The sequence below is a fragment of the Haemaphysalis longicornis genome, unplaced genomic scaffold (assembly GCF_048455015.1).
Source record: "Haemaphysalis longicornis isolate Haplotype H1 unplaced genomic scaffold, Haemaphysalis longicornis Haplotype H1 scaffold_7, whole genome shotgun sequence".
Taxonomy (NCBI): domain Eukaryota; kingdom Metazoa; phylum Arthropoda; class Arachnida; order Ixodida; family Ixodidae; genus Haemaphysalis; species Haemaphysalis longicornis.
Genome location: NW_027526422.1, coordinates 18,196,108 through 18,214,629, shown reverse-complemented (window position 1 = coordinate 18,214,629; position 18,522 = coordinate 18,196,108). Strand labels below are relative to the sequence as shown.

General features: G+C 44.8%; 1 protein-coding gene across 1 annotated transcript in view; it reads left to right on the top strand.

Annotated features, from left to right (window-relative positions):
* The window catches only part of LOC144144639 (uncharacterized), a 30,002-nt gene that overhangs the window by 10,447 nt on the left and 1,033 nt on the right, over positions 1 to 18,522 (top strand). The window contains exons 2-8 of the mRNA XM_077676163.1: positions 4,537 to 4,617; positions 7,204 to 7,362; positions 11,621 to 11,776; positions 12,965 to 13,031; positions 13,622 to 13,724; positions 15,067 to 15,175; positions 15,842 to 15,940. Of these exons, the coding sequence (XP_077532289.1) occupies positions 11,690 to 11,776; positions 12,965 to 13,031; positions 13,622 to 13,724; positions 15,067 to 15,175; positions 15,842 to 15,940 (465 nt within the window). The 5' untranslated portion in view covers positions 4,537 to 4,617; positions 7,204 to 7,362; positions 11,621 to 11,689. The remainder of the gene's footprint in view (positions 1 to 4,536; positions 4,618 to 7,203; positions 7,363 to 11,620; positions 11,777 to 12,964; positions 13,032 to 13,621; positions 13,725 to 15,066; positions 15,176 to 15,841; positions 15,941 to 18,522) is intronic.

The window sequence follows — 18,522 nt, the reverse complement described above, 5'->3', positions numbered from 1 at the left end:
GTCCTATGCAAGCGGCCTACCCTCACTTGTTTCGCCGCATTCTCCCACGATAAGGTGCCGACCCACCCGCTGGTGGACGCTCCCGCAACATTAAAAAAAAAAAAAAAAAATCACCGGCTGTGCACACATACTTACTGCTGATAAAAGATTTTTATTTGTCTTTGGCGCTACCGTGCTCGTGTTATAATCGCAAGCGTAGTCATGAACGTGGCTAGGATGGAACGCACTACCCGGCGCGGAGTGCTTCCCGTATCCATTCATTCCAGCCGTGCAGTATTTGCGCACTGCAGCCGCTGGAATCGAACGCCAACAGCAATTCTGCCCCGGAATGACCCACCGACGCTTTCGACGCCGAAACCGAAACTGACGGAGCGGAAAAGTACGAAGCCTAGTACATATAACAATCGTCAAGCCTCAAGTTAAGCCAAGTTCGAAAATCACGAGTCTACGTCACACAATCAGCTCCATGGGGGTTGAACGATTGCAGCGCCAGTGTCCCCTCTAGTTTCATTAGTATGAAACTCTATGGTCAAAGCCACCCAGTGTGGCTAACCTCGAAGACCGGACGCCGCTTACAACAGCGTGCACAGCCGCTACAATGTGCATACGCCACATCACAAATATTAATTATACAATTATCAACCTTTTTAATCCTTAACTTTTATTATAATTTTATTGCTTTAATGTTGTGTTGCGTTATTTTATTGCTTTTACGGATACTTTTTTTCCTCTGCTGAACCATGTAAGCGAAACCGAAACTGAGAACAGTGGCGCCAATTTTAATGTTCCTTTTTATAATCGGGCTTGAGTAACTTAGCTAACACGTTAAAGTTGCCCTATCCTGACACTTTTTTGCGCTGATGTGGCCTCTAAGATTGTATAGCGGCTATTATGTACCATAGTTATGTTTATATCTTTTAATATGTCCTCTAGCGCAGTGTGCTTCCAAGTATCCTACTATATGGCAGGAAGTGCAGATATTCCTTGCCTTCTAGTACACTCTAACCCGCGTGCTTACCGGCAAATAAAGATTTCGCAACCACTAACGCACTGAGGCCTTTCGTGTGGGGGGAAGAGAGCTAAATGGCTCATCACACTCTTTGGTAGCGCCTACATGTGACAGCATTGGTGGGGCGCGCCTAGCAAACTGGATGAGACCGCACCAACAATTCCAGTCCAAAGATTTTCTTTTGCCCTCTACTTTTTGGAGCGGAATTTTCGGGCAACCAGAACTCAACCCTCCCACCGCATGTGGTACATTGTGGGAGTCGTCGGTGAGTGAAATGAGGAACAGGTCACAGCCGCGGTCTCGGTGTGGTTCCAGGGGGTTTCTCTCATGGGTTTTGAGCGGCGGGGTACGCATGCCCGCCACTGTAATCCCGGGCTCGTCGTGTCGCTAAACGCCCCATCTTTGTACAGAAATTAAAAGTGAGACGCAAAAAGCAAGAAATCCTTAGACGCTAGGCGGAAGACAGTATGTATGCAGCCTTACTCAGGAATAATGCTGCAGTTTTCTACTGCAGCAGGTTGTGTGAGCAGGTTGTGCAAGCAGGGCTTGCAGGATAAAATGGAACGAAGCCCGATCTCTGTCTGCTCGGATAAAACTGTAGTCATTCCAAGTTTCATTGAGCTACTTAATTATTTACTCTTTTATTTACTTAATTAATTATTTACTTAATTAATTACTCATAACGGCATTTTTATATGTGAGCAGGACCGAGTGTCAATATTTTTTTGATGGTTGCCGATTCGTTTTTGCGGTTAGAGCCCTCTTTTATGTGAACAAGATTAGAAGCGGGGGCTGGGGTTCCGTTATTGAGAGGACTGTAGCAAACTGGGAGTGCGACGGGAGGAAGGGAAATGTTCAGCTCCTCCACATAAAACGTATTTTGAAGCCCTTCGATCTTTCAATTACTTTTTAGTACACGCTCGAGGTAAAACAAACCAACATGTCGGACACTTTCCAGTCAAGGTGTTGTTCACGAGAGCCACTTTGAATTTCCAATTAGTAGACACCAGCAACAACACCATAGCTTATCGAGGGCCAGTATTTAGCCTCGCGCACCGGTTTTCTCAACTCTCGAAAACGATTCGTTCATAACGATTCATCCATAAAAAAGTACACATTTCTTCATTTACAGGTGTTCATATATATGCACGCACACGAATACTCACAATATTAACAAATAGCCGGAGCTACGTCATTCACCGCACGTGAACGGCACATGCGGCAGGCATGGGGGCGCCATCATCATCGTGCGATCGCGTGAACCACCAGTCACGCGGTTCACCCCTGCCGTGTGCGGACGCACTGTCGGGGACCCGGGCCCGCTGCATGGCACCCGGCCGTGTCGCCCCTTGAACAGCGCTTGAGAGTTGCGCAGGGCAAAGCCGACTTTGGTCGGTTGGCCCGAAGAACTGCGCAGGGCAAAGCCGGCTTTTGTGCCAGTTGGCCCCATCAAGCCCTCTAGAGGAAAATGCCCTCCAGCAGTGACGTCCAGCAGGTAGGCCGCCAAATTTCTATCCCCGTACGTATAGTACTGTGAGTGCGTTCGTCTCGGACAAATGGTGCTGCGGCCTTTATCTTCGATTGGACGCCAGGATGAACTATAAAATTAAGCATTTGAAAACAGGGTTTTAAAAACGTCAGTCCTTCTTGGGCTATGCATATCTAAACGCAAAAGTTTTGGTCGGTCTGTTTGTCCGCCACTCCGTTCAACCACCCTTAAAGAAGAAAAAAAAAAAACAGGCGAAAGAGTGCTTGAACACAACGTATAGCCAAGAACGTCCCTCGAACACTTCTGCCATGGCTTATTCATATGCAAATTATTCAGTGCAAATTAAGGTAACCCCAAGCATATTTGAGGCAAAGCTAAGGACATAAGCAGCGTTATTTTAATTAAGGATGCACGTTGAATTAGTTTCTACGATGCAAATGAAAAAAAGGAGAGATCAATTGCTATTCAACGCAGAAATTTAGGCTATTTGGTGATACGACTTCGACATGCATAAAAAGCGCACTAGACGGGGACAGAAGAAAAGACAGTGACACGGGACGAGCGCTTACTCGTTCCGTACTGTGTCATTGTCTTTTCTTCGGTCCCCGTCTGGTGCGTTTTTTACCATGTCGAAATCAATTGCTAAAAACGATGTCGAAGTGAGGCGAGTGTCGTGAGGTGAGGCGATGTCGAAGTGAGACAAACACTACGATGTCTGATCGACCTGCTCGAAGCACTACAAGAACAAAAGGTCTTTTCAAATGGTGCGAGAGCAGTGTCAACGCGGGAAAATCACAGGAGGAGCGAGAAGTTGGAAGGGAAAGAGCGCGAAGGGAGAAGATGGAGAGCGGAGATGGTGTTAGGGGGCAGGGGCATCATTTGACGACATTTGCAGCGAAGCAAGGAATAACCAGACATGCACTCTTAAAAAAAGGGTCGGGGCATTCACTAATAGAACACTAACAAGTTACTTGTCACACTAGGTGCTTAGTAACTGGAGGTAGTAAATTCAGTACTAACTAAAGCAGGCAGTAAGTACCACTACCTCCCCTAAAGTCCTAGCGATAACACTCTTCTGAGTTACATGCGTTTACTAACTGGCCATGCCCCATGTATAACAGTCACAAGCACAACCTTAATCTAGTGCATAGTACTTTTTTACACTCAGTTAATTTCCTAACCATGCAGTTGTTAGTGGCAGAGCCTACGTACGTACAAAACCGCGGGGTAGTAAGGTTCGTAAGGAGTTAGTAAATAAAGCCGTTACTACCTTTTTACGACCTTTTTTTTAAGACTGTGCGCATATGAAGCGCCTTTTTCACTCCCCCTCTCTTACTCCCCTTTTCGCCTTCGCTCCCCTTCTCTTCCTTGCTTGATTTTGAAGTAAGATAAAAAGTGGTGGTCCGAACCATTCGTATGGGGGCGGATTACCCGGCAAAGTGGTTCAGTTTTCGCCGTACCTTCTCCCCTTCTCCGCGGATCTAATTATAATACTGCGCCAAGCGCCGACTCCACTCTCTCTCCACGTACCCCCTCCCGCTCCTCGACTGCTGCCGCGTCGCGCCCTCTCTACCGGCTGGCACGCGGATCCCTACGCTGATTTTTGTCCGCGAACACTTCCCGGCTGAGATACCTCGGGTTTACAAACACGCTAGAAAGAAACAGCTATGTAAATTGCGAGGGGGGACAAACTACACTCCAGGCCGTTGCACACAACCAGTCGGGTCACGCAGTTGCGCAACATGTTTAAAACCCCGTCTATATCGCAAATATTTATTTAAAGGAATGCATCAAATAAAAGCTCAAATGCTTCTTTATTTTGTTTTAGGTCGTTCCGCTTGAACGGCATTTGTTGTTTTCCCAAATATTTGGAGAAAATTAGTATTCACTTCGAATTCCCTTCGAACAACTGAAAAAAAAAAATATTGCGCACTTCAAGGGCCTGGCTAGCCCTTCAATCTCTTCTTTTACCATTCACTCCATTGAACAGGAAGTCAAATTATCTAGAGCTCATTATGCCCCTTCTGATGTTATTCAGGGAGGAACAGAGGATTCGGAGATTTCAAGCAGGCTCCTCAAATTAACACTGGAAGACGAAGACACCGCTGGGGAGTTACCGGTGAGTACGCATGTCCTGTTATTGTCGTCTAAGCTTTGCATGAGTAAGGCCACTTTAACGTTTCAAAGTTGTGTTTCGATATACAATTAGACGATCGTTTCTACACGTATCAAGATATAGATTTCACGCCCCTGTACCTGTTGTTTACGGCTGGACGACCTGCAAAAAATAAGTGGAGGGATATATAGGAACCATTTTAATATGTGAAGGGACATCTGAAACATTTTGGATGTACAACGTTTCTACAACGTTGGCAGTGAAGAGTGTTGCAAAACTAAACTAAGAGTTGGGATATAGGAACGATTTTATAATGTGGAGGGACATAGGAATTATTTTGGATGTACAACGTTTCTACAACGTCGGCAGTCAAGAGTGTTGCAAAACTAAACTAAGAGTTTGTCCTATTCCTACTCCGTCCGTTGGTAATTGCCAAGACCTAAACTGGCCTAAAGAAAGTATCTTAGTTGTCCTCTTAGGTTAGTTCTGTCCACTGCATTTGTACATGTTATTTTATTCAAGCGACATTCACAACACCCCGCAATCTGTATACAGAGCCGTAATTTTGCAACTGCGCAACCGACCATGTGCTGCTGCGAATACGCGTGCCCGCCACACCCGGCGTAATAGCCCTCGCGGCCGAGATAACCTGCGAGCAAAGACCCGGTAGGTGACGAGTTCTGGCAAACGCGTGCTCCCCAGTTTAGTGCGGGCCCAGCAGGGTAAGATTCAGATCTGGAAACCATGTGAGACACCGGTGGAAACGTCGGAAACGGAAGGATTTGCTAGGAAGGCGCATCTGTAGTTAATTGTACGTGAGTAAACGGCGCAACAACGACAGGACGCGAGGAGATTCTATAAACACACGCGTGCCATCGCTGTTGAACTGCTTTTGTGATGAACAGATGGACTGCTCGGAAGGGGCTACCCCACATCCACCTTTATTTGTACAAAATAGGCTAGCTATAGCTGTCCCTACTATCTCTAGGTGTCGGAAACACTTCTGTGGTCCCACATGCGCAATCTTTGTGACGTGTCAGCTGTGCACCGGGACCCTTCACATATATACAGCCGCACAACGCTAAAATATGCTTCACTGCAGTACTGCCCTGTGTGCAGTGCAGCATCCTTTACAGGCGACCAGATGGGTCATCATCATAAGGCAACAAGCTTTAAATTATTAAATGGTCCTGGGAATTAATACAAGTGATTCCATCCGTAGCCAAAGGCTATGTGCATGCATTTACGAAAGCACTACTAGCCTGGTAAAGTAGATTTCACCTTTTTGGGATGCCTTGTGTGAAGCTAGAAAGAAAACGGCTGCGGCTTAGCTCAGCTAGCCTTGGATATGCAAAGCAAAGCTTGGCTTAGTCTGGTAGAGTCATTATTTTGCTTGGTTAACCTTTGATGTAGCTGTATTGCCGACCACGGCTCAAATCCGTTCGGTCCTGTGAAACGCTCACGGAAGAAGGCCCGGCGAACGCAGCGTTCTCCGGTGCGAATGCGGGGTGGTTGGCTGCCGATCAGATGACCGGCCGCAACCGCGGCAACCGCGGCGGCGGCCGCCGCTCGTGCTGAGCAGAACGACTGAAAACGGGGCCTTGTACGCCCAAGGAATCACGCGATGCGCTTCGAGAGGTGTGTCGTCGGGGGCGTGTCTCCGGTCAAAAGGTGCGCATTCGACCGACCCGCCGCGGTCGTTGCGCGAGCACGAGGTCGCGGGTTCGTATCCCGGCCACGGCGGCCGCTTTTCTGATGGAGGCGAAAAGCAAAAACGCCCGTGTGTACGAGATTTCGGCGCAGGTTAAAGATCCCCAGGTGGTCAAAATTAATCCGTAGTCCTCCACTACGGCGCGCCTCATCGCCTGCGTTGTGTCGGCGTCTTAAATCCCACAATCAATCAATCAATCGCATTCGACCGCTGGACGAAAGTAGTAAAGCTTTGCTTTAAAAAAGACGCTTCCGTTGCCGGCGTTGAATTTTGCCCCTCCCGGCTGGGAAGCCGGTTGGATGAGCGGAGCACGGACGTGATGCTTGAGCAGCTCGCACTGCTACACACGCTGCCACTCCACCTTGTGCGCAATGACGCGTGCTAGCGTATTAAATGTCAAAAGTCAATGAGTAACTCCGTCTGAAATTTCTGACGAAAATTTGTCGCGTCAGGCCTATACTAGATATCTGTAAAGACATCTGCGCTTAGGCCTGTAGCCATGTCATATGCCCATGCTCAAGCGACATCGCGACTACAAGTAAAGCATTCTGTCAGTAATTAACAAGGCGTAATCTGGTGCAAGAGTATGGCTAATCGGGTCTAAGAAATTACTCTTGTTTAGCGCAAAGTTTACGCATGTTCGGCTTCTCTGCACGGCTTAGGCGTCGTGCAATAGAGCCAACCTTCTCCTTCCCCAAGAAAAAAGCATGCCGTGCGGCGAAGCTTGAAAGCGTGCAAGCCGTGCGGCAGAGCCATTTTTCAGTGCTCTATCACTGCTAATATTCGCACATCTCTACTTAATATTCTCGTGCGGCATACACAAGGGCGATTGAAATCTTGATATAGCGTAATGTTTTTTTTTTTTTTTTTGCCCGCAGGTTAAGGAACAGCGGATCCTGGACACTGAAACCGACGGAGGTGGCGTAGGAAAAGTCTGCACAGTTATAGAAGAGCAAATAGTAGCCGTAAAAGTAGTAAAGCTCACGAAGCAGCTACATATTTCCGGCGGGGTGGCTTCTATTGCTAGTTTCACTAACGTAAGTCATTCCATGGAGCAACACACCGGAAAGATGCAATTAGAACGTGGTTTATGCCTGGCATGAGAAAAAAAGAAACAACTTAAATATGTGCTTACCTCCCCTCCAACGTAACCCAGAAGTACGTACCCACCACACTGGCATATAGGCGCAAGCCAGTAAACCTTGAATACAGCGATTTCAGTGTATTCTACACGGCAACAATAGGGTTTAATAAAGAGTTTGAATATAGTGTCAGTATATAGAATGAGACTGAGGTTTCTTCACGTCCCTATTTTGTCTCCTCAAATTGTGTTCTCCACATTCTGTGTATAATTTATTATCAACAATAGTCATCCATATTTTTGGCTGAATATCGACTATCACTAAAATCTGTCAACACTTCTAAATTTTGCAATATCAAATTATGAGATCATGATGCTATAAAAATATGGGACCGGTTAAACACATGTTCGATAACATACCAACGCAACAGAAATTGCCAACCTGTTGGCTAGCCACTTCAGCTCCAGTTTTTCAGCTGGTAATACTGGCAACACTGACTATGCGGATAAGACCTTACAGGCAGACTGCCTGGCGGCAACGCCAGTGACAGAGACGGAAATTCGTGAAGCCCTTAGAAAAATGAAGGCCAAAAAATCATGTGGCCACGACGGCATCCCTAGCTTCATTGTTAAGGGCTGCGGACCGATACTTACACCCTTATTGAGACACATCTTCAACCTCTGTATACAATCTGGAGTCTTTCCAACCACTTGGAAACACTCAATTGTTGCACCCATATTTAAGTCTGGCGACCCTTCCCTTGTGGTCAATTATCGACCTGTGTCACTGATTTGCTCTCTGTCCAAAGTTCTGGAGCTTATTTTGTACAGCCGTCTCTACTCTTACTTCTCCCAGAAGCTGTGTACACAACAACATGGCTTTATTCCTCATCGTTCACCTGTGACAAATCTGTGTGCTTTTCTTAGCAAAGTGGTCCCTGCAGTGCATTCAAGACACCAAATTGATGTAATCTACTTTGATTTGTCAAAGGCATTCGACACTGTGTCACACTCCTTGCTGTTACAGAAACTGGACAACTATAGAATATGTAAGATGTACTTGATGCTTTTTGAAAGCTACTTGTCTAACCGTACAAACGTTGTACGAGTTTCGGGCTGTTTCTCTGGTGAATTTCGCTCAACTTCTGGAGTGCCTCAGGGAAGCAACCTGGGCCCCTTGTTGTTCTTGATTTTTATCAATGACTTGGCTGAGCGCATGCAACACTCTGAAATGCTCCTCTTCGCTGATGACATTAAGATCTTTCGGCCTATAGACAGGGCTAGCGAGTGCTCTCTTCTACAAGATGACATCAACACCGTGTCAGCATGGTGTTCAGCAAACATGCTTCGCATCAACCCATCAAAGACCAATGTGATATCATACCATCGTCGACAGGTGCCGATTCAATTTTTGTATAAGCTGCATGGGGGTTCCATTACTCGAGCGTCAACAGTGCGGGACTTGGGTGTGCACATTGACTCATCACTAAGTTTTAAACACCACATTGAAAAAACAGCCAGCGATGCAATGAAATCCCTTGGACTCTTAACACGTGTCACGAAAGAGTTCACTGATCCTACCTGCTATTTGTCCCTGTTTCGGGCTATTGTACGTTCCCGGCTAGAGTACTGCTCGGTTGTATGGAACTCTGTTCCTCAATACTTGTCACTGTCTCTGGAACGAGTCCAGATGAGATTTGTTAGAATCTATTATGATCGTTACCTTTTCAGGAAAATATATTACACGTATGACAGAATACTCGACCACACTGGATTAAGCAGACTGAGTGACAGAAGAACACTCCTCGATATGTGCTTTCTTCACAAGCTCATTCATGGAGCTGTTGACTCTGCCGATTTGCTAACTTCCATCAATTTTCATGTCCCCACACGATGCCGTTCCTCGCCGCTATTTTATCCTGCCGTCAATCATAAAAGCCCTGTCCAGAGAATGCAACTCCTTTACAACTCACTTGAAGCGCCTGATCTGAGTATCTTTGATCGTTACAGCACTTTTGTGCAAGCTGTTAAAAATACATCTAAAGCCTGAGTGTGCACTTATGTGTTGTAAAATCAGGTGAGTCAGCCATGTAATGCTTGTTCCATTGAGGTTATTTTCATTTCTCATGCTCTTTTTTCGCTATGGTACACATCTTCTGAGTGTGTTCTTCTTTTGCGTTGTAGAATCGTGTGAGTCAGCCTTATAATGTTTGATCCATTGATGTTATTTTTACTATACTCTTTTTTCCCCATTGTACACATCTCCCTTTCCTATCCTTTCCCTTGTTTCTTCTGTGCACCACGCTGAAGGCGTCATGCTGTTTGTGGGCACTTATCTAAATAAAAAAAAAAAAAAAAAAAAGCTTGGCTGTGGCACATGTGTACGACCTGGCTTTTATTTTTGCAGTGTGTTCCTAGCTTTGCAAATGGCTAAAGGGAGCCCAGTGGGCATAGGTGGGGTAAACTGACTTTCCAGGTCTACAGATTAAATACATACATCCTTCCAGCTTCTATTTTTTTGATGGCCTTGAAAAAGTATATATAATTACTGAAAAATTAGTTTCTTGTGAAAAACATCCCATAATCACCACTTCACAAATTGTTCTTAGGGACAGAATCAGCCCCTTTGACGCGATAAGGAATAACATCGAGGTTGTATGGAAATTATCTTAGTATCGTCAAAGATATTTGAAAACCTCCAACTGATCGAAGTACCTGTCATAATTTAGCTCAGGATTTTTAAATTTATTTCAAAGCTATTTATTGAGTACCAAGTTATTGTAATTAAGCAGCCATGCAGACAACCCCAGTGCTTGCCTGATAGCAAACAATGCTTTATTCACTGAGAAATTAATTAATGTGAGTTAAAATTTTGATTATCCTGCCAAATCGTGTTTCATGATGCCTGCAATGATGTAACCATGGACAGGTCTTCAAGCGAACGTTAGTACGCTGTTTAGTCTGCAGTGAACTGTGCAATGCCTTTTTTTACCGTCAGGCCTCCTAGATGGCGCCACCATATTGCGCAGGACCACTTTCCGCCTTTGCTTTGTTTCTGACCATATTTGCACCTGGCTTGTTTTTGTTACAATAGGTAGTAATTGTTTCGTGAAACATGGGGTATGCCCAACAAGCATGGTCCTGTAAGACAATGTCGCTTACGCCAATGGGCCAGTGTCGTGCGAGACAACCCCAAAGTGCTGAACTGCTAAGCAGCTATGTAACAGTCATGGTGCAAACAGTACCAACAACAGTATGCACTGGTACCTCAATGTTTACATGTACTTTCATGGCTTCCATTGCTTACCCCATCATTCTTACTGCTATAAAATGAATATGCATTACATGTCAGCGAAAATAGCTCATTCTGTAAGCTTATAGCCCTGCCTAACTTGCGTTTGCTTTTGCCGGCTACAGCCAGTCATGCAGCTGTTCATAGGTTCAAAGACTAAATATGTTCTAGAACGGGGAAATGAGCTAGTGAGTCCCATGGCCATCCTCTTTTTTCCTAATTATATAGCCTACTTAATTTAAGTGACGTTTACATTAAAAGTGGTGTCAGTATAATGAGGAAGTCTTTCAAATGAACCAAACTTGTGTTTTGTCTGTATGGCCCCTCCAGGAGTATTCACATACTTTGGTCATTATACTCATGATATATTAAAATCACTGAGATGTTGAGAACTCTTCAAAATTCATGTCAGTGACGCTACTTAATTTTTTACCACTGAATATTCTTTGTAATTAGTAATTAATGCAAGCAACGTGCAAACCACTAGTGCTTACCGTCTTCGCAGAGTTACGTCGATTAGCACTACGAAAAGCATGGTTCTGTTCTTAAAAAAGAATTAGTATTTCATGGATATCATTGATGGTAGATTAGCGCCATAAAGGCTGGGGCACCAGAGCAGGAGGAAAGAGGGTAGCTCGTCTTGCGTTTTTGCTGAAGTGTCTACAACAATTGAAACATTGATGGTACACGACTGCCAAAGTGTGTTTGCAATGAGGTATTTGATGATAAATTTCCAACACTGGCTATCGTGTGCCCTTCCCAACTTCATCCCCCCCAGAAACACACTTCCACAGTCATGGCATTGATAGCCTTGGATTTTTTTCAAAAAGTAATTTACTTGGAACAACGGCGCTGACAATGTAGTGGATTGACTGGTTGATTAATTTTTAAGCTAACATTTGTTTTCTCTTATTCTGGACAGGCCCAGAATTTTCAGCGTTATAGCAAAAAGGGAGAGTTGCATGGAGGCTGCTCCAACAGGGAGACTGACATGGTGAAAGAGATCCGACAGCAGAGAGACCAAGCTCTAGAAAAGCTGTGCGGTGAGCTTGCAAGCCTGAGCATCAGCAAGCAGCTGGTAAAACAATTAAGGCTTAATTGTTTTTTATTCTCCTTATAACCTCAAATGTGGTCAGGGTCATCAAGGTTTCTAAAGCTTCTGTTAATTCATTTTACCTACAACAAATTCGGTCAGGGTAAAAAAGTGACGTTCGTAATAAGGAAAAACAAGATATTTCAATATCGAGGCATCACTATGAGTGCAGGAGCAAGCCAAAATTAACTTGTTACTACAGAGCCCAATGAAATAGTACACTAACTGTCATTTTGATCGCCGACCAAATTTCTTGTGACCGGAGGGGGGTCCTAGTCAGGAACTCGGCAAGTGACGCAAAAAAATATTTACCCTGAATCTATTAAACGTTGCAAAAATTTCCTCTTCGACAAGAAATGAGGCTTGCAAAATTTATTTCATGTTTTGAACATGCGCGTTTATACAATCTTCAAATTACACGCAAAGAAAGAAAGAAAAAATCGTGAGCCAGTCCACTCTGAAGGTGGGTGACCATTGAAGCCTTTTAGCACACCAAATTGAGGTGACACAGAAATCAGGGGAGGGGCGTGGGCAAACATTATTTCTCTGGAGCGCTGACGATGGTCCTTCCTAAGGAAGACGCATGCAGTTACAGCCGGCTTTTGCTGAGCCCTCGCGACAAAATTGGCTTTGCCGCAAGGCATTTTTGCACACGCAAACAGAAATGTGTGGAACCCTACCTGCGTCTATCCTGCACTCGGACCACTTCGTCTGTAAGTTAAGATAGCATCAATTTAAGAAGCGCTTTCTCAATGCGTTCGGGGCAAGTGGCCCTTTCGAGGCTGGGTCCCAAGCCTTTTTTGTGAGGTAGATGAACATTCCGGTGTTTTCTATAACTGCACAGTCACCATTGAAATCACAGGTATTTTGAAACTTGAGGGGACACACATGCTTTGACAATGCTTTGACAGGTGGCACACGTGAAGAAGTTCTACTGAATCTTGCGGGAGCAAAGAAATTGTGCAGCTAAATGCTTATACGCAATTATGCAGAATTTTTCTTCCTTCATGAGGTGACACAAGGCCCAAAACAATGCTGGCCAGGTATGCATACGTCATGTCTGTGCTACAGTGGCACAAGTGCTGGCAGTGTATAGTACTATCACGTGCAGCTTGCAAGCCATGCTTGTGGGCCTCAGCTGATACAGCTTTAACGTGATTTGTCTTTTAACAGGACGCTGAACAAAAGTGGCCTGGGGCAATTGGCTCGACGTCAGACTGCTGTCATGGCACTTTCTCTGGTAAGTGGGAAAACAATTTTACTGCAGTAGCATGATGGTTGTGTGGAACATGGAATGTAGGCATGTGCTGTAAACTCGCAAATATACAGTGCATTGGTGGGCACTACCGCGCTACACTGTCGCTGGTGCAGCACAGTGTTTCGGGCCGGCTCTTCTCCCTGCTACTGCCAGAACACATAGGCAATTACAAAAAAGAAAAGATGTATAAAGGAACACTAAGATGTAACACAACTTTTAGTTATGTGTCATTAGTAGAGAAAACTATACATGTGACAACGCTTACACGCAAGCAATTCAAAGCTCGTTACATACCCCACCCCCCCTCCATAGGGTCCTTGCAGGGCAACATGAATGGGTGCAACAACTAATGGCAAATTTCAATGCAATAGATCAATAAAACATATTCTGTTTATTTTGGAATGCCATCGTTTTAGCTCACACCAAGTGCTCCTTCAGAACTGACGACGGGGCTGATTGTTTGCAGAAGCACATCTTGAGGCACAGCTTAAGCTCTGAGATGAATATCCATATATAGTACACTATTTATCCTCTAGATGAAAGTGGACAAATTACATAAATGTTGCTTGCAGCGACAGTGCCTGACGTCTCCGACAGGGAAACTTTTGGAGAATTAGAGGACATCCGGCTTGAGCACATCTGCCCAACATTTAAAGTGGAGCCCGACGAAAACAGGTGAAATGCATCTGTGCACTCAGTGGATGTGTTTCCATTTGAATATTGTCTGCGAGGAGCAAACCCAAAGCAAAGCCCTCGTTAAATACACACTCAGAAGAAAAAATGCTAACTGGTTTCAAGTGGTCCCAGCTCAAGGGGTTCACTAGCCAGATCCCACTTGGGACCAGTTGACATTGGTCCCAGTTGAAACCAGTTGATATTAGTTCCAGTTGGGCATGTTTCATGGCAAGGCCTCAAACAGCCAAAGTTGTTTTGGGGCACAATGTTTCGTTCTGGCAAATCTCCGCTGCTCAACCTGGGGTGGAATTCCTAGCTGTGTCCATTTCATGTTCATTTCAATGCTGGCATATAGTTGCACTCGCAAGGCATCCGTCCAAAGAAGTGCACAGAAAAGGCTTGCTTGGAGTGGACACCTCGAAGAGGACATGAAATGGACAGAACTAAGAATTCCGCCCCTTAACTGCTTAACAAGCATCAACGAAGAATGGGCCTGTAAAGTGGGGATGTATGTTAAAAGGCATCTGGAGGCTTATACAATGGCTGATAACTGGCCGGCCACTTCCTTGGTCGAACAAACTGGAAAATATTGCAGTTGGCCTGACCTCAGAGTCAGAACACACCACTGAGCCTCATCAGAGCAGACTCAATTAAAAATGGCATGCAAGATTTAATGCGGAATGCCCTACTAATCTTGTTCCTCAAATGAAAATGAGAAAAGCTGTGCTTTTCACCAACAAATTTATTTACAATAATTCACGAGGGTGTGGACCATCTGACCGTATTTCCTTTTTACGTATTGATTAATTACTACGCACTTTCAATGGAGGAACCTTGCAATATTTTTCAAACACAAACCAGTAGAACACGAAGAAATTAATGCAGCACTTTGCAAGAAACAAGAAACAAAAGGTTGTTGTACATAGGTGAAGAATTTGCGGTGCCTGAATTAAAAAGCCCAAATTGTTCTTGAACCCTCTCTTCAACCCAAGTTTAGCTTGTCGAAGGGACGCACAGTGTCTCGTGCACTCGAGGCCCCATGCCTGAAAAAGTGCAGAAGACACTTATTTGACTTTCTCTGCACAGACACAGCTTAACAGTTTTAAATGTGACTCCAGGCGCACACAATGTTTACCGCTAAAGCCTTATGCCCCGAGTACAGCAGACGCTGCCCCTTGTTTTAGAGCGTACGCATGATGCTGAGACGAGGGGCATGATAGATTTCAGTGATGCTACCAGTAACTGCAATACAGTAAACCACAATGTACCGACGAGCAAGTCGGACATGGTACCACACCTCTTCACTTGACTGACGAATCGGTGCAACTTTTGACCGGTACAGATGGAAAGGAATCGCTGCACTAGGGGGCAGGCCCCTGGTGGAGGCTACCGGATGCACAAAAAGCTCAGCTAAGGAAGCAGCGGCCAACGAGTTCATGCGGCTCCTCATTGTGAGTAGTCCCGTATTCATGTGGACCCACGAGTCAATCAACTCCTTCACTGTACAGCGACATCAGAAGTGGTGTCATCTGTCACACAATCCCTTTCCCATTTCTCGCTCAGAAATGGCTGACCACGAGTGCAGGCTTTAGAAAAACTACCACCACACACTGCCTATGTGCAATAAAGTTTGCAAAAGAGCAACCACTCGACACGTTGGCAATGCTTCAACTTATTGCGCCGTTTGCGGTCTCACTGCGTGGTGGGGGCGGACTCGGGAAAGCTTGTCGTGGGTGAGGGCTCTCAAGTAAGCAATAAGTGAGGCTGGTTGGACAGTGGTCAGTATTGCTTTATTTCATTGAAAGCAAAGAGGTCTCATGGGGCAGAGGGTCCCCCAGCAAGTAATATTGGTAATTCAAATGCTGCAAGCATAGACGGATGCCTCACTGCTGCTTCTGTTGCTTCAAACATTTATAAATACTGCCTGGCACCATCATTACTATCACCATCATCAGAAGCAGCACTTCATTTGTGTTCGCTGCATGACGAAGGCCTCTCCCATTAACATCAACAGCTTCCACCTCCTCAAGTGCCCGTGTTTAGAACACCAGCATAGACAACAAGGGGATATCATTCTAAATGTTGTTGCGCCGCTCCTTGTTGGCACACTAATGCAGATGACCCCAACTTGGGCGAGGTTAACAAGAGGCATGGGTGGATGCCAGATAATCCTGGAGCTCAACGATAACGATTCACCTGATGATTTGCCTTCAAAGGTATGGAACCTCCTTCTTATGCCTGCAAGGCAGCTTGCACAAGTAGCAGTGTGCGTAGTCCACCCTGAAACTAATATTCAGATAAAGCTACTGCAGATATAACAGTAAAGCTTGTTCAGCATCAAAAATTTGCCGTAGTTGACAGGATGACAATTAGGTTAAGGAAAAACATCACTCTATTGCCATGACAAGCAAAACAACACTATGTAACAAAAGTTTGACAATCGAGCGCCCACCATCAGTGCATTCAAGTTTCCTCACCTTTCACCTATGAAAAAAGAAAAAAGAGGGCAGACGAGGAGTCGCAAGGTTCTTTTACCATTGTTCTACACTTGAGCAATGCACCCAGGCTAAAAATGTGTCGCATGCAAAGCAAGAAAAAAATATGGTTACCATAAAGTGGCTATGTGGCCATGGTTCGGGCATCCACATTTGGCCGACTCTCTCACTCCAAACCTTGTTGAGAGTCTCCAAAAACATATTCACGGCTAATGTTTTTTTGAGATGCTGTGCAGGTTCTTCAAAATACAGCTAATGTTTTCTTAGGGTGTTGTGCAGGTTCTTCAAGACTGACAGCACCGAGAACCTTATCCCACACTACCTGTGCTGTCCCTCGTATTCTTAACCTCTTCTAGTGTGAATTTGCTGTAAGGCATGAAAAAAATATTTTTGCTATCGCTTCACTTTGCTATCGCTTCATGCTTCACAGAACGTTTAGCCACTTCAGGGTTTTCGGAAGGAAGTTACGGCTATGGCACAAAAACAAAACAACCAGTAGATGGTAAATTTCTTTAGAATCAAATCATTTACAGCAACTCCATGCGTCTTTCAACAAGGTACCTAATGTGGCGGCATTTGTATCACAATCAAAACTACTTATATTTATTTTAGTAAATACGGGTGTAAGTGAACAGCCACAGAGGAACAGTCATCATTGGCATAAACCGGAGGAATGGGAGCAGTCAGCACTTTAATGAAAGCGAGGTATATGACGCCGCTTGTTCCATATGTTGCCATCAATGTGTACATTCCGTCTGAGAGTGGGCGTTGCAGCTACTGATTCTTTCTTCTGGTTGCGCAGCTTACAAATGGTGTGATGCGAAATCGAAAACTTTTTATTGTTAACACCGATTGTCACCTTGATATGTAAACAGGTCTTCTAGGAAGCAGCCACACAGGATGGCTGGTGGGGTGGCTACCCTTGAACTTATCTGTAAGAGGTGTGCGAACATAAAGTTTGGGACTGTGAATTGAATACGAATAGTAAAAATAGAATGCGAGTTGAATTGAACATTTTTAAATATGAATATCTTTGCTTTATTTACTATTTATTAGAGCTTCTAAAACATACCTACAAAACAAAAAAGCAACTTGGGAAGGCAGGGTTAACATATGAGACTTAATGTACTAGTGCTCGATATAGTACGAAAAATTAGAAAAATAAGATTTAGACAATATGGCAAAGCGGTGGAATAAAACTTGGCATATACAGCCACGCTGAAATGCGGATTCCTCAAAATGGTGTGGATATAGCGAGTACATACTTGACTGGTTCCCCAAACGATTGAAAAGAGGCTAGGTAGGAGCCACTAGGTATACGCTCTAAGGCTAGGCTGATACTGTATGACCTTACTGCAAGCCAACAAGTTATCTCTCGATTCCTCACTCATGCCTCTCTATGGACAAGAACTTTTTTTTGGGTTGTCAATTTTACACAAGCAGCGTTCCACTTCAGCTAATATACACCAGAGTTGGCAAACAGTTGTTTCGTGCTAGGCTTGCACGTGTTGGGCTTTCTTGCAGAGCTTTCGTGTCATGCAAAAAAGCAAACACCAAAAAAAGTTAAGCCATGCGGCAGAGCCAACTTTTGTTGCTCTCCTATTCGCAAACTTACTTGGGATGGTAAAACTGCGCTGCGCATCGAATCGAATAGCAAACACTATTCGCAAAGTAATCGGAGTTTGAAATATGACTCGCCATAAAAAGTACATTACCATGCAGGGATGCCTGTGATAGAGCATGCCAAAAAGGTCCTGCTGTGAGTGCACAAGAGACGTAGTGACAAAACGCCGATGTCAATATTCTGGTTATGAAGTTGAGCTTAGTTGAGCTTCAAGTTGAGTCAAATCAGTGTTGTAGGGAACATCGTCCCATCATTGGTTTCATTGCTGCCTTTTGACGGTGTTTAGATCGGCCATCATGACAGAAACTTGTCCTACACTTTGGACAGGCTGCGTTTCCTGTAAACAGGGACAAGGAGACATGGAACCTCCTCTTCTGTGATTTTAAAGGACATTACTTATTCTAATCATGTCCATTTTGCAAGCCCCAGCACGGGTACTAGCGTGGCCGTAGTTGTTGGCATCATGAACGAATGATGTTAGCACGCTCACCTCAGTGGGACGCATTAACTGAGTACGGCTGCCGTATTGGCTTACATTTATCAACCCATTTGGCTTTCTGGCCTTGGTGCTAGTCACTATTGCTTTACTGGCACATGATCGTCTCTCAAGGGCCTGCATAATTTGATGCATTTTTGTACCACGTCATGAATACCAAAAGTGTGCATTTGTGAACTTGCA